This window comes from Trichechus manatus, unplaced genomic scaffold (assembly GCF_000243295.1).
Source record: "Trichechus manatus latirostris isolate Lorelei unplaced genomic scaffold, TriManLat1.0 scaffold00157, whole genome shotgun sequence".
NCBI classification, from domain to species: Eukaryota; Metazoa; Chordata; class Mammalia; order Sirenia; family Trichechidae; genus Trichechus; species Trichechus manatus.
In genome coordinates, this window is record NW_004444093.1 from 5,546,430 (window position 1) to 5,563,454 (window position 17,025).

At 44.5% G+C, this 17,025-nt stretch overlaps 1 protein-coding gene across 1 annotated transcript in view; it reads right to left on the bottom strand.

Annotated features, from left to right (window-relative positions):
• SNAP29 (synaptosome associated protein 29) overlaps positions 1–17,025 on the bottom strand; it is a 36,379-nt gene that overhangs the window by 7,291 nt on the left and 12,063 nt on the right. The window contains exons 2-4 of the mRNA XM_004386189.2: positions 15,797–15,993; positions 11,104–11,189; positions 3,763–3,861 (exon numbers count right to left, since the gene is read on the bottom strand). Of these exons, the coding sequence (XP_004386246.1) occupies positions 3,763–3,861; positions 11,104–11,189; positions 15,797–15,993 (382 nt within the window). The remainder of the gene's footprint in view (positions 1–3,762; positions 3,862–11,103; positions 11,190–15,796; positions 15,994–17,025) is intronic.

The window sequence follows — 17,025 nt, forward strand, 5'->3', positions numbered from 1 at the left end:
CTAACCAAAAGGTCAGCAGTTAGCCCATCAGCCGTGCCACAGGAGAAAGATATCGCAGCCTGCTTCTGTAAAGACTTACAGCCTTGGAAACCCTATGGGGCAGTTCTACCCTGTCCTACAGGGACACTATGAGTTGAAACCGACTTGACAGCAATGGCTTTGGCTTTTTTGGTTTGTGTAATGGACTAAATTGTGTTCCCCAAAAATATGTGATGTCAACTTGGCTAGGCCATGATTCCCAATATTGTGTGACTGCCCACAATTTTGTCATCTGATGTGATTTTCCATTGTGTTGTAAATCCTACCTCTATGATGTTAACAAGGCAGGATTAGCGGCAGTTGTGTTAATGAGGCAGTACTCAACCTACAAGATTAGGTTGTGTCTTAAGTCAATCTCTTTTGAGATATAAAAGACAGAAGCTAGCAGAGACACATGGGGACCTCATACCACCAAGAAACAACAGCCAGGAGAACAGTGCATCCTTTGGACCCGAGGTCCCTGTGCCGAGAAGCTCCTAGACCAGGGGAAGACTGATGACAAGGATCTTCCCCCAGAGCCAACAGAGAGAAAAAGCCTTCCTCTGGAGCTGGCACCCTGACTTTAGACTTCTAGCCTTCTAGACTGTGACAGAATAAATTTCTCGTTGTTAAAGCCTATCCACTAGATGACTAAGATAGTTTCTGACCCTGTATTCCACGGAGTGTAAACCTGTAAGGTCATACAAGGCCTTGGAAGAGAACAAAGCAGAGGCAGACAGCTTCACGGACATATGGAATAAGATAAAGTGAAGCTGCCAGGCCAGGTAGCTGAAGCCGGGGGCTAAGGCAAGTGAGACTTGCACAGGTCCCTGAAATGGGGGAGAGTGGTATGAAGGGCAGAGCTTACACAAAGGGCAGTGAGGCACAAGCCCACCTACCAGGGCCTGTGCCAGCATGCTGAGGAACACCTGGTTCCACGTGAATCTTCCTCCTGCACCACGCTGTGTCCTGTGTGGACCGTGCTTGCTGTAAGCCTCATCTCCAACTGCTCACCCTCTGCCTTCTGTGGTGGTTTTACGCAGCCCTCTTCTGCATGACCCCCAGAACTCAGATCCTCTGTCAGTATCCCCTTCCTCCAGCTTCTAAACTAGCAAGTGTCAAGGTCACCCTGGCCCCAGCCACTCCCTTCCTCTGGGTAGGGAAACCCTCAGTGGGAAGAATAAACGGCTTTCAAGCCCCTCTGCGTTTCTCTGGTGTCCTAAGTGGTGCAAACAGTTAATCACTTGGCTCTTAACCGGAAGGTTGGAGGTTTGAGTCTACCCAGAGGTGCCTCGGAAGGAAGGCCTGGTGATTGTCCAAAAGGGCACAGCCATGAAGAGCCTATGGAGCAGTTTTACTCTGACACGTGGGGTCGCCACCGAGTCAGAATCAACTTGACAGCTATTGGTCTGTGTTTCTCTGGAGTGGTCAATCCGGACAGACACATCATCTGCCTGTAAGATGTCTTTGCTCTGGAGGGCAGAGTCCACAAGACAGAAGCCAGACGTGGCTGTTTGAGTTGCTCTAGGCTCTGAGGGAAAAGGGAAGTGGGTAGAGTCCACAGGACAGAAGCCAGAGGCAGCTGTTTGAGTTGCTCTAGGCTCTGAGGGCAAAGGGAAGTTGGGGCTAGGGGCCGAGGCTGGCTGGGTATGGAGAGTGCACACTGTGGTAATGTGTGGAGATGGCCCTCTCCTGCACAAGGCATTGTGGGAACGCAGGTTGGAAGTGTGAACACTCATACCTAGGCAAAGGGGGTCAGCTCTGGACAGCAGAAATACACTTCTTGTATTTATTTAGTTTTGCTTACATTTATCTACTACAATCAATGTCTTATTTGTGTGAAGATTTTTAAAAAATGTTTGAAAAGAAAATATTCACTGACTGTAATTCCATTTTATAATTTAGCTACAAAATGTAGCCAAAGATTTCTACACAGAAATAGCCAAAGGATTGTCTACAAAACATTGAAAATAACCTAAGTGTCCATGAGCAAGGGGTGGAACTGTTAAAAATGATGCTTTTCGAGGAAATTTTGTAGTTTAACATAAAACTGTATACACGGAATGACCCCAAATCCATCTGACAATTGTATATCCAGGTGCAGATGTTCGTGAAAACAGGAGAATTACACCAAAACAGAAGCTGCCATGGGACAGCAGGATTCATTCCCACCACCAACAGTGGCTGTGGAGTTGACTCCGACTCATGGGTCCCCATGTGTGTCAGAGCAGACCTGTGCTCCACAGGGTTTCCTGTGGCTGGTTTTTCAGATGTAGACTGCAGTGGGTGGTTATTTCCTTACAGCACTTAGCTAATTCCATCAGTTTCTACAACGAACGTATACACTCAGAAACATAGGTGACATGTTACTGAAAGGAAGGCCTTTGCCTAACACGTGCTTGTGCTCTCCATTTGCTCAGGCAAGTCGGCGGGAGGGCTGCTCACCTGCCCCTCAGAGGGGTGCACCAACACCCCAACAATGGGTTTTCATGGGTTTATGTTTTGTCTCCTACGAGATTCCTCTAACCCTTTGCTGTAAAGTTGATTCTGACTCACAGGGACCCTGTAGGACAGAGTAGAACTGCCCCATAGGGTTTCCAAGGAGCAGCTGGTGGATTCGAACTGCCGACCTTCTGGTTAGCAGCCATAGCTCTCAACCACTGTGCCACCAGGGCTCCTAGGAACCTGAAATTTTATCATCTGTCTCACCCACTCTGCTAGGCTCCTACAAGGGGCTGGGAGACCGAGGAAGTGGCCTGGCAGCCTCAAGGAGGCTTCTGTTTGTGGAGGAGGAGTATGCAGGAGACACCACCTGGGATGAGCCTGGGGACCTCTCGCAGACCAACTGGCATGTTCCACATATGCCACTCAGCTTGAACTTCCCATAATCAACTTATCCCTTCACTGAGAGAGTGACCATCAGATGCTTGCCTGCGAGGCCCCAGGTGCAGAGTGGTGAACAAAGTGTACATGTTCCTGTGCTCCCTGGGGCTTAATCTGCGGGAAGACAACAGGTAACCCAGAATATCCGACAGGGTGCTCAGAGAGAACAGGAGTGGGGGCCCCGCCATTAAAACAGGACTCACAGTTCAAGGAGGTGGAGGACACTCTAGCAGAGGGGTGGCAAGTATGAGGGCCCTGAGGCAGAGGAGACATCAGTGCATGGGGCTGGTGTGAACCAGCAGTGATGAGGGCAAGATGGGGTTGAGAGGTGGGGGGGCCTAACGCCTAGGAAGGAGTCTGGGTAGTGTTCTAAGTGTGTGGGGCTGCCATGAAAGGGTGTAATAAGACCACTCTGGCAGCTGGGTGGCAAATGGGCCAGGAACTCTAAGTGTGTTACGATGTTAGCTCACATAATCCTCCTGATAGATCTCAGAGGTGGATTCTGCTCCTGTGCCCAATTCCTAGTGGAGGAAACCAGGCTCCCGAGCCACCAGCTGACATGGATGGACAGAGCAAGGGGGTGTGTCCAGGCTGGCTGAGGACTCAGACTGCTGTTACAACTCACACGAGAGGTGAGGATGGCTCAAAGGATATGGGGAGAGGTAGACAGGCTCTAGGGATGCTCAGGGGGTGCAGTAGGCATGACCTGATGTTGGGTCTGGCATGGGGTGAGGGAGAATCAGGGACCAGGTTTCTGTCCTGAGCAAGTGGGCGGCTCTTGCTGTGCTGTGTTCCAGCCGCCTGGAAACCATGTGTCTTGAGTAAGTATGACTTGGGGAGGCTGGTGAACCTAAGTCTTACCCAGGTTGCTGTCGATCTTCTGGTGATAGGCGCGAAGATGCGGGTTCTTGGGGTAAGCGTCAGAACTGACAGCAGCACTAGCCACTCCGGGGATGGAGTCTGATTTTAAAAAGAAACACCAAGAGAACAGTTAACTGATGCCTTTTGAAATACTGGTTCACAAAACTAATCTTAATCTGGAAAATGAGTGGATGAAATGAGTGGTCCTGAGGCTATCTGATGAGACAAGTATGGATATAAATATATGGATAAACATACTAGGAACGGGAACAGGCTGGCCTGGCCGGAGGAGAAATGTCCACGGACAAGTCAGGATTCCAGCCCTTTAGAGATCACAGAACCGGACACCTAGGTCACCTGGTCAGATGCTGGAACAAGCTCCAAAAAGAGATACAGATCCATACAAGTAATGAGACAGCAGTGGAACTGCAAAAATGAAAACCTGCCAGGCTCAGTGGACAAAGTCTGGAGAATAAAGCTTAAAACTAAAAATTGCTGTTAAGGAAATGAGATTAGCGGTGATCTTTTTCTTCTTGAAATCTATTTCTATTGCTATGCTGTCTTTTCACTTAAAACAAAACAAATAAAAGAAGTATTGTATACAATACACATTTGCCCTAAGAAAGCTTCCTGGAACTTTGGTTTCTAAATGCACACAGAAAATCTATTTCTGTCATCATGGTTTACATTTTTTTTGGGTGTCTTAGTTATCTAGTGCTGCTGTAAGAGACATGCCACAAATGGGTGGCTTTAAGAAACAGAAATTCATTCTCTCATAGTTTAGGAGGCTAGAAGTCCAAATTCAGGGTGCCGGCTTTAGGGGAAGGCTTTCTCTGTTGGCTGTGGGGGAAGGTCCTCATTCCTTGGCTTTTTGGTAATCTTCATATAGAATGGCATCTATATTCTCCCATCTCTGCTCCTTCACTTGTTTAATCTTTTTTATATCTCAAAAGAGATTGACTCAAAACATACCTTACACTAATCCTGCCTCATTAACATAAAAAAGACAATCCATACCCAAATGGGATTATAACCACAGGCAGAGAGGTTAGGATTTACAATACATGTTTTTGAGGGACACAATTCAATTCATAACTGGAGGGGAAGGGGATCTCTTTTTAAACTTAGTGCATTTCCTGAAGCACCAATCCACTGAGTCCATTCTGCACAAACAGTGTCAACTTTGTTTTGACTCTCTGAAGTTAATACAAAAAAACCAAAACTAAACCAGCTGCCATGGAGTCGATTCAGACTCACAGTGACGTCATGTGTGTCAAGGTGGAACTGTGCACCATAGGGTTTTGAATGGCTGATTTTTTGGAAGTAGACTGCCACACCTCTGGGTGGACTCAACCTGTCAGTTAGTAGTCAAGCACATAATCGTTTGCACCATCCAGTGACTCCAAAGTTAATACACACCACACCAACTAAAGCTTCCTTTAATTCCCTAAAATCACGTCTTTCAAGGTACATGGCTGTGATGTCATTTCTCCAGAGAATGACAAGGGCAGGTTTTCCTGAGCCATGAACATTTTTGCCTATTGTCTCCTCTCGTCGTTTTCACCTGAACTGCACCAATTTCAGTCTTTGCTGACCCCCATCTCTTCCTCCATCAGGTCTTAGCTGTGTCAACCAGGACAAGGGTGGGTTCCAGCTCTTGAAGAGTGCATCCTTGAAGGTAGCACACAAGCATTTAGTTTGCTTACTGTTAGTTAGATATGCCCTAGCTCTCTAGAGGCCTACAGAAGCACCCAGAAGGGCTAACTTCCTTTCCAGGTGTATTTAAGAGCTCGGCTGCTAACCAAAAGGTTGGCAGTTTGAATCCACCAGCCGCTCCTTGGAAACCCTATCGGGCAGTTCCACTCTGTCCTATAGGGTTGCTATGAGTTGTAACTGACTCAATGGCAACAGGTTTGGTTTTTTGGGTTTTATACCTGTGGTTATAATCCCATTTGGGAATGGGTTTTTTGTTATGTCAATGAAATAATATTAGCATAAGGTGTGTTTTAAGTCAATCTTGTTTGAGATATAAAATAGACTGAACAAGCGAGTGAGTCAAGTAGAGATGGAGGAAGACAGATGTCACATAACATGAAGATAACCAAGAAGCCAAAGAATAAATTTGAAGAGACAAAGACCTTCCTCCAGAGTCAAAAGCAGAGAAAAACTTCCTCCAGAGCCAGACTTCTAGTCGCCTAAACTGTGAGAGGATACATTTCTGTTTGTTAAAGCCACCCATTTGTGGTATTTCTGTTATAGCAGCTCTAGATAACTAAGACAGAATTTGGTACCAGGACTGGGGTCCTGCACTAACAAATACCTAAAATATGGAAGTGGTTTTGGAATTGGTAATGGGTGGAGGCTGGAAGAATTTTTAAGGTGCCTAATAGTAAAAGCCCCCATGCATCTGTCAGTCGGTCATACTGTGGGGGCTTCCGTGTTGCTCTGATGTTGGAAGCTATGCCACCAGTATTCAAATACCAGCAGGGTCACACATGGTGGATGGGTTTCAGCTGAAGAACCTGGTGGTCTACTTGCGAGAAAAATTAGCCAGTGAAAACATTATGAATAGCAGTGGAACATTGTATGATATTGTGCCAGAAGATGAAGCCCAGGGGTTGGAAGGCACTCAAAATATGACTGGGGAAGAGTTGCCTCCTCAAAGTAGAGTCGACCTTAATGGTGTGGAAGGAGTCAAGCTTTCGGGACCTTCATCTGCTGATGTGGCACGACTCAACATGAAAACAAACAGCTGCAAACATCCATTAAGAATTGGAACGTGGAACATATGAAGTATGAATCTATGAAAATTGGAAATCGTCAAAAATGAAATGGAATGCGTAAACATCAATATCCTAGGTATTAGTGAGCTGAAATGGACTGGTATTGGCCATTTTGAATCAGACACTCATACGGTCTACTATGCCGGAAATGACAAATTGAAGAGGAATGGCATTGTATTCATTGTCAACACTGGTGGCGGAGTGCCTAAGAGTCTGGCTGCTAACCAAAAGGTCAGCAGTTCGAATTGACCAGGCGCTCCCTGGAAACCCTATGGGGCAGTTCTACTCTGTCCTATAGGGTCACTATGAGTTGGAACCGACTTGACTGCAATGGGTTTGGTTTTAGTTTTATGCTGAAGTACAATGCTGTCGGTGATAGGATAATATCATATGCCTCCAAGGAAGACCAGTTAATACCACTGTTATCCAAATTTATGCACCAACCACCAAGGCCAAAGATGAAGAAACTGGAGATTTTTACCAACTTCTGCAGTCTGAAATTGATCGAACATGCAATCAGGATGCATTGATAATTACTGGTGATTGGAATGCAAAAATTGGAAACAAAGAAGAAGGATCCATAGTTGGAAAATATGGCCTTGGTGATAGAAACAATGCTGGAGATTGCATGACAGAATTTTGCAAGACCAATGACTTCTTCATTGTAAATGTCTTTTTTCAACAACATCAACGGTGACTATACACGTGGACCTTGCCAGATGGAATACACAGGAATCAAACAAACTACATCTGTCGAAAGGGACGATGAAGAAGCTCAATATCATCAGTCAGAACAAGGCCAGGGGCTGACTGTGGAACAGACCATCAATTGTTCATATGCAAGTTCAAGCTGAAGCTGAAGAAAATTAGAACAAGTCCACGAGAGCCAAAGTACGACCTTGAGTATATCCCACCTGAATTTAGAGACCATCCAAAGAATAGATTTGATGCATTGAACGCTAATGACCTTAGACCAGACAAGTTGTGGAATGACATCAAGGACATCATACACAAAGAAAGCAAGAGGTTATTTAAAAATAGGAAAGAAAGAAAAGAAGAAAATAGATGTCAGAAGAGACTCTGAAACTTGCTTTTGAATGTAGAGTAGCTAAAGCGAATGGAAGAAATGATGAAGTAAAAGAGCTGAAAAGAAGATTCCAAAGGGTGGCTCGAGAAGACAAAGATAAAGTATTATAATGACATGTGCAAATTAGAAAACCAAAAGGGAAGAACATGCTCAGCATTTCACAGGCTGAAAGAATTGAAGAAAAAAATTCAAGCCTCAAGTTGCAATAGTGAAGGATTCTATGGGCAATTTTGAATGATACAGGAAGCATCAAAAGAAGATGGAAGGCATACACAGAGTCACTGTACCAAAAAGAATTGGTCAACGTTCAGTCATTTCAGAAGGTAGCATATGATTTAAGAATTGATGATACTGAAGGAAGAAATCCAAACTGCACTGAAGACACTGGCGAAAAACAAGGCTTCAGGAACTGACCGAATACCAATTGAGATGTTTCAACAAACGGATGCAGTGCTGGAGGTGCTCACTCATCTATGCCAAAAAATTTGGAAGACAGCTACCTTGACAATCGACTGGAAGAGATCCATATTTATGCTTATTCCAAAAAAAGGTGATCCAACCGAATGCAGAGATTATCGAACAATATCATTAATATCATATGCAAGTAAAATTTTATGGAAGATCGTTCAAAAGCAGTTGCAGCAGTACATTGACAGGGAACTGCCAGAAATTCAAGACAGATTCAGAAGAGGACATGGAACAAGGGATATCACTGCTGATGTCAGATGGATCCTGGCTGAAAGCAGAGAATACCTAAAAGATGTTTACCTGTTTCATTGACTATGCAAAGGCATTCGACTGTCTGGATCATAATAAATTACGGATAACATTTCGAAGAATGGGAATTCCAAAACACTTAATTGTGCTCATGAGGAATCTGTACATAGATCAAGAGGCAGTCATTCAAACAGAATAAGATACTGTGTGGTTTAGTCAGGAAAGGTGTGTGTCAGGGTTGTATCCTTTCACCATACTTATACCATCTGTATGCTGAGCAAATAAACCAAGAAGCTGGACTGCATTAGCTAGAATGGGGCATCAAGACTGGAGGAACTCATTAACAACCTGCGATATGCAGATGACACAACCTTCCTTGCTGAAAGTGGAGCGGACTTGGAATACTTACTGATAAAGACCAAAGACTACAGCCTTCAGTATGGATTACACCTCAATATAAAGAAAACAAAAATCCTCACAACTGGACCAATAAGCAACATCATGATAAACAGAGAAAAGATTGAAATTGTCAAGGATTTCATTTTACTTGGATCCGCAATCAATGCCCATGGAAGCAGCAGTCAAGAAATGAAATAACACTTTGCATCGGGCAAATGTGCTGCAAAAGACCTTTCTAAAGTGTTAAAAAGCAAAGACGTCACCTTTGTAAGGACTAAGGTGCGCCTGACCCAAGCCATGGTGTTTTCAATCACCTCATATGCACGTGAAAGCTGGGCAATGAACAAGGCAGGCAAAGAAGAATTGATGCCTTTGAATTGTGGTGTTGGCAAAGAATACTGAATATACCACGGACTGCCAAAAGAACAAACAAATCTGTCTTGGAAGAAATACAGCCAGAATGCTCCTTAGAAGCAAGGATGGCGAGACTCCGTCTCATATACTTTGGACGTGTTATCAGGAAGGATTAGTCCCCGGAGAAGGACATCATCTTTGGTAAAGTAGAGTCAACAAAAAAGAGGAAGACCCTTGATGGGATGGATCGTCACAGAGGTTGCAACAATGGGATCAAGCATAACAATGACTGTGAGGACAGTGCAGGACCCGGCAGTGTTTCATTCTGTTGTACAAAGGGTCACTATGAGTAGGAAGCGACTCGACGGCACCTAACAACAACAGTAAAAGACTAGAGCGCCGTGAAGAGACTGTTGGTAGAATTACCGACATCAAAGGCAATTCTGTTGAGGGCTAAGAAGGAAGTGAGACAGCCATAAAGAAAGCTTCTGTCCTCTTGGAGAATACATATGGCACCATCAACAGAATGTTGCTAGACATGTGGACATTAAATGTGCTTTTGGTGAGGCTTTAAAAGAAAATAATGAACATGCGATTGGACAATGGAAGAAGGGCAATGCTTCTCATGTGGTGGCAAAGAACTTGTCTGAATTATGTTCAAATATTTTGTGGAAGGCAGAACTTGTAAGTGATGAACTTGGATATCTGGGTGAGCAAGATCTTAAAGAGGCTGAGTGGTTTCTCCTTGCTGCTAATAGTAAGATGTGAAAGGAAAGAGACGAACTTGAAAATGAACTGTGCAAAACGAAAACAAAGATTTGGAAAATTCTGTAGCAAAGTAAGGACAAGTGTCCTAGAATTTTCACCGAGAACATGGCTATACAATCTTTCATTAAAGAGATTAAGCCTGTGACTGATGGATCTAACCAACTACCACAGCAGAAAACCCATCAGCTTATACTGAAGGGGACAGAGACAGAAAGCTTTTTCCTAGAGCTGGTGTCCTGAATTTGGACTTCTAGCCTCCTAACTGTGAGAAAATAAATTTGTTTCTTAAAGCCACCCACTCGTGGTATTTCTGTTATAGCAGCACGACGTAACTCAGGTACCAGGTAAAGGATGCTTCTGTGCATACCATTTGATATTACTAAAATGATTTGACACAAACACATTCTATCTTGCACACCTGTTCACTCTGCTGACTCTCTATCCACTCAGGCTTAGGGCTGTTATTAGTTCCTGTTGCTGCTGTTAACAAATGACCACAAACTTAGCTTCTAGTTTTGGAGATTCGAAGTCCCACACGGGTCTCACTGGGCTAAGATCAAGGTGTCAGCAGGGCTGTCCCTTCTGAAAGCTCTAGGGGAGAATCCATTTCTTTGCATTTTCCACCTTCTAGAGGCCACCTGCATTCCCTGGCTCGTGGTCCCGTCTTCCATCTTCAAAGCTAGCAGTGTAGCATCTTCAAATCTCTCTGACTTTCTTCTGTTTCCGTCTTCCACTTATGAAGGGGTGATTGTGATTATGTTGGTCCTACCCGGATAATCCAGGATCCTCTCTCCATCTAAGGGTCAGCTGATTGGCATCCTTCATTCATCTGCAGCCTTCATTCCTATTTTGCCATGTAACCTCACACATTCACAGGTTCTGGGGATTAGGATGTAGACATCTTTTGGACATTATTCTACCTACCACAGGGGTTTCCTGCAGTTGGCATTTCACTACCCAAAGAGCTCAGAGCTACATGAGGCAGGAACTGATGGTGGGCAGGCTCATCTTCAATGGGACACAGGCCCCCACTTCCTTATTCCTCCTTCCTTGGGAGGGGGAGGAATGAGCCCCACTTTAATACACACTCTCAGTAACTTGCACTTGGTGCTGCATCCCTAATGTCCTGTACCCAGCACGTGTGTGACAGCAGCTGGGGCCCCTGCCTCATTCAGGGCCAACACCAATCCCCACAGAGTCCAAAGGCAGGTGTGAGTGCAGGTCTCCACTAACCTGAATCGTCCAGCTTTCTGAGGTTTGGGTGGCTGGCCTGGTACTTTGACTCCTGTTCTTTACTTGTTGTTATGGCTTCTTTCAATCTTTAGATAAAAGTTAAGAAAAAAGAAAAATTTTAAAAAGGAAAAGTACTTATCACAGTGCTGTCAGTCTTTTCACGTAATGCCCGTATGTAGAAAATCAAATACCTTCTCTGTACTAAGCGCCTTCTGACCAAAACTGGTGGTATTTTGACAGTAGCTCCTGGGAGCCTCATCTTCCTGTATAGTAAGCTTACAAAGATGTCAGCCTTAGAAGTTTAGCATTTAACTAGATAGCCCTTTCTTGTGAAAAGTCCTAGGACCAGGCAGAAGAAAAGTACGTGCCTCGACAAAATGGGTACTTTAGACCAAGGGTTGGCAAACCATGACCACAGGCCCAATGTGACCCACAGCCCATTTTTGTACAGCCTTTAAGATGACCATTTGTAAGTGCTTAGATGATAGGGAATGTGAACTCTGACCCTCAATGATTTCATTCCTCTCATTAGCGAGTCTATACTATTAAAAAATTGCACTCAATTATTATTATATTTTGAATTCTGTCACTAAAAATTTGTGAAAATTTGTTTTCTTGTTATATAAAAAACCAAAACCAAACCAGTTGCCGAGTTGATTCCCACTCATGGCAACTCTATGTGTGTCAGAGTAGAACTGTGCTCCATAGGGTTTTCAAGAGCTGATTTCATCCGAAGTAGATCACCAGGCTTTTCTTCCAGCACACCTCTGAGTGGACTCAAGCCGCCAACCTCTTCCTTAACAGTGGAACATTTAATCATTTGTGCCACCCAGGGCTCTCTTGTTATGTAAGTACCTAAACAGCTTTGATTTTGCTTCCGGGCCCTCAGCCTAATAGATTTATTATGTGGCCTTTTGCAGAGAAAGTTTGCCAGTCTCTGATGTAGACAAGCACTTCTCTTTGCAGAGATGTTGAGACGTTCAGACCATACCCAGCAAACACTGAATCCCCGCCACAGCTGGGGTGCTACACAGCCTGCTCCTCTCCATCAGCCACTTCATCAGTCAAACTGGGAATCCCCTCTGCACAGCTCCACCCCAGCAATCTAGGCCAAAGAAGTCCCTTTGGTCCCAGAAATGCGGCTCCTCCTTCCAATCCCTTCTGCCCTGCCTTGCTGACCCTTACATGGGGTTAGGGCAAAATGAGCATCCACTTTCCAGTCTTGATTCCACATGGCTTCTGGCATCTTTCTAAAACCTGATGACCTGCACTTCTCCCGGTCTGGGTCTTTAACGGCTCCCACCCCTTAGGAGGAAGTCCAGGCTCCTGCAGTGAATGGTGTGCAAATGCCCAGTGCTCCAGCTACATGCAGAATGTAGCAGCACCTTGGGACAGCTAAGGACTTAACGCTTGTGGCTTTAATTGCTCAGAAGCAATCATGGAGGGTCTAGAACATGCCAATTTCTCCAAGAATGAAAGTGAGCCCCGTGTGTTACCAGGCTGGGTATGAGAGGGAGATGCTTGCTTCTAAGTCTGCCTGGTGACCACCTAGCCTGCACCCCTCACAGCCAGCTTCATTTTGTCTCTGTGCTCTCATGTACATAGTAATACTTAAATGATGTAACTTGGTTTCTCTGTGAAAAATGTACCTGCCTCAAAAAAAAAAAAAAAAAAAAAGCCAATTTCTAGGGCCAGTGATAGAAGTGATAAGAAAGGGAAGAGTCTAAGAAAGTGATGGTGCTTGGCCAGAAACTACGTCCTGAATAAATTAGAAAAGTTAAAATTTAGGGGTGGTTTAAATCTATGGCACAAATGGATCTCCTGGGTGCTTTAAATGGAAATGAGAACCAGCACTTTATGGTGCTGTGTCAGCAAGAACAAAAATTGCTCACCAAGAGACAAATAAAACTTTCAGGTTTGTGCGGTAAGGACATACACAGGAAATGCATGACTGAGCAGAAGCTTAAATGAGGAGAAACTTGTTTTAAAAGCTTCATAAATGACAGCATTCCTGTATTTATGAGTTAATAAAGGATTGTGACAGTATCACAAAAATTTTAGTCACAATTTACTGCATAATTTTACAGAAGCAATTATACATTGTAGTGATGTTTGCAAATTTAGGGACTTTTAAGAGATGGCAGGCCATATCTCACCTCCATGTCAAGAGTGTGCTGGACTCCTCCCTCTTGAGAGAGAGCTGACACCTTCCCAATCCCTGCTCCTCATGTTTTATCTGTCTGGGTTTTGCACCTGTTTCCCCTTCCTCAATGGCAGCCTACTCCACCTTGACTCCAGCACAAGGCCAGTACGTCCTCTGGAACGCCTTCCTTGGCCCCAGGCAAAGCCCTATACCAGGCTTCCACTCTGCTTCCCAGCCTGCCCCACATCTTCCAGCGAATGGACTGCACCACCGCAGCTGTGTCTGTCAGAGGCAGGTAAAGGAACACATGCAACAGTGCTTAGCTTGCAGTGACCACAAAGCTGCACAGACCCCCTTCAGGGCACATCTAAGCAGCCACTCAATGAGTGTCAGTTGCTTCATTTCAGGCAGTTTTGTGTCCCTGCATTTACTAAGTGATGTCATGGAGGGCAAGGATTCCACCAATGAACCGTCACTGCCCTCATTTGTATACTAAAAAAAAAGAAAAAGTCCAATTAAGGGGAAAAAGTGACAGATATCTGAAATTAGGTTAAACTGGAAAACCTGGGATGAATGCTGATTACGGCTTAGCCAAAAATCCCACTTCATAACGCTGGCTGATGCATCCACAAGAAACAACCCCTCTGCCACCATCTGCTCCCCTTCCTGGGGTTTCCTCTCTGTAAGCCTCAATGACTTCACCTCTCTGCTCTTTCTGCCACCACCACCGGTGCTTTTTCCTACAGTCGTTTCTCCCCAGCCCCACTGTGAGCCTGAAATAGTTTTCTGATTTCTTCCCTATGGCACCTACATCCTGACCAGGGTGGTGGCCATACAGGTTTATGTGCAGGTGAACGGTCATCAACTCTCCATTCTGCTCAGGTGGATTTCTGCTGGTTTGGATCTGAAGTAACTGACAAGCCCTCCCAAACACACTCTTGATGCTGCTGATGTGCTTCTGGCTGGTCTTCAGATCTTCATCCATCTTGCCCACCATCTTCCCATCTTCTCCGTGCGTTCTAAGACTCCTTGCTGACACACAAGTCTATGCACTTTACTGTACATCAGTTATGCATTTTAAAAGTTGCTAAAAAAAATTGCTATTTCAGAATTAAAAAAGAGAGAGAAAGAAAGTGTGTGTACTTGCACGATCGCTATGAAGCCTGAGTAAATAACATTATACCAACCACTTTTCTGGGTTAAATGAAACAATCAGGTTACAAAACCAAATGAATGGTGCCCCTGGGTGGTGCAAATGTTTCACACACTTAACTGCTAAGTGAAAGGTTCATGGTTTGAGCCTACCAAGAGGCACCTTGAAAGAAAGGCCTGGTGATCTACTACCAAAAAATCAACCACTGAAAACCCTACAGAGCACGGTTCTACTCACACACATGGGGTCACCATGAGTTGAAACTGACTTGATGGCAACTGGTATAGAAAAGCGGAATGAGGGAAAAAAGGCTGGAAAGAAACTAAATTTTAAGTTGTGTTATCATGGGTAAAGTGTAGATTTCCCAAAATATGGTTATATTATTATTATTAGGGAGTCCCTGGGTGGTGCAAATGGTTAAGGTGCTTGGCTGCTAACTAAAAGGTTGGAGGTTCGAGCCCACCCAGAGGCGTCAGGGAAGAAAGACATTGTCGATCTGAAATATCAGCCATTGAAAACTCTAGAGAGCACAGTTCTACTCTGACACACAGGGGTCACCACGGGCTGAAGTCAACTTGACTGCAACTGGTACTGGTATTATTATTTGTTGTTTTAAATTATACTTTATTTTTTAGAGCAGTTTTAGGTTTACAGAAAAACTGCAGAAACTTCAGAGAGATCCCTTGCCCTTGCACACTGCTGCTGCATGACCTTTTTAATAAAAAAAAGACACAATAATCTGAGATAAACAGGAAATTTTAGTAGAAACTCAATTCTTTTATCTTTGAACATATGATACTTACATGCCTGCTGAAATCTTATGTATAATTTCATTATATCTCTGATCAAAATTTTTAAGGAAAATATAATTTTAAAATGGAAAGCAGTGGGAGAAGTCAGATTAGATGTAGAAAAGTTGGACATAAAGACTTCATATGCAAAAATTCTGTGAAATGAGTCACATCTGTATCGATTAAGCTGCTAGAGTTGAACACTCTCTCTTTCAAATTACTGGGGTCACAATTACTGGAGCTGGGGCAGTAGTGGCTCAGTGGTAGAATTCATGCCCTCCACGAGAGACCCAGGTTAATTTCTGGCCAATGCACCTCATGTGCAGCAACAAAGCCTGTTGGTGAAGGCCATGCTGAACAGGTTTTAGTGGAGTTTCTAGACTAAGATGGACTAGGAAGAAAGGCCTGGCAATCTACTTCCAAAAAATCAGCCAATGAAGACCTGATGGATCACAATGGTCCAATCCCATTGTGTGTGGGGTCGCCATGAGTGGGGCACTGACTCCACAGCAGCTCACAATTATTGGGGCACTTGTTCACCAGAGGTCTTATTTATGCAGAATTTAATATTGGACTTCAAATCTGGGTGGCTGAAGCCATGCTTACCTACTGTTGGGCTGCGGGGCCAGGATACCATTCTGTTCAGGTGGGGTCTCTGCTGGTTTGGATCTGAAGTAATTGACGAGTCCCCCAAACACACTCTTGATGCTGTTGATGTGCTTCTGGCTGGTCTTCAGATCTTGATCCATTTTGTCCACCATCTTCTCTGTGCGTTCCAAGACTCCTCGCTGACGGATAAGTTCCTTGGGCAACAAGAGAAGGTGGCATTACTCCTTTTTTGTACTTCTCACCCCGTAGAGGACCAGGGAACAACAGGAACTTTATGAACCCTCACAGAGCACGGACGGGAACATATGCTGTCACCTGTGAGGGGCATGCTATGATTTCTGACAACACATTTCCTCTGTCTCTCCCTCCCTGCCCTACCACTCCTTGCTTCCTTTCTTATTGGCTCTTGAGCCCCTTTTCCTCCCTGCCACACAAGAGGATGGCTCAAGGAACCGCATTAATTTAAGATGGATGGAAGTGTGTGCCTGTGGGGGTCAAAGGCCAGGGCCCACGCTGGAGGCAGACCCTTACTAGCCCGTCAGAGCCTTGGTAACCCTCACAGGTTTTGACCTGCCACTGCCTTGAAGACTCTGGTTCTTGTCTTCTTCCTGTTCAGATATGGGAATGCTCACCTGGCCCTGGACATATCTTTTTTTTTTTTTTTATTCCAGCTTACTTATTTATTAAATATTTTGAAGTTTTCAGCATATATATTCTGCAATACTTTTTTTCCATTTTTTTATTGTTGTAGTTTAAATGAAAGTTCATATTTCAAGTTAGTCTCTCATACAAAAATTTATACATACATTGTTATGTGACCCTAATTGCTCTCCCTATAGTGTGACAGCACATTCCTCCTTTCCACCCGATTTCTGTGTCCATTCAACCAGCTCCTGACCCTCTCTGCCTTCTCATCTCACCTCCGGACAGGAGCTGCCCATTTAGTCTCATGTATCTACTTGAGCTAAGAGGCACACTCTTCACAAGTATCATTTTATGTCCCACAGTCCAGTCTAATCTTTGTCTGAAGAGTTGGCCTCGAGAATTGTTTTAGTTCTGGGTTGACAGAGAGTCCGGGGGCCATGCTTTCTGAGGTTCCTCCAGTCTTAGTCAGACCATTGAGTCTGGTCTTTTCACTAGAATTTGAGTTCTGCACCCCACCTTTCTCCTGCTCCATCAGGGACTCTCCGTTGTGTTCCCTGTCAGGGTGGTCATTGGTGGTAGCC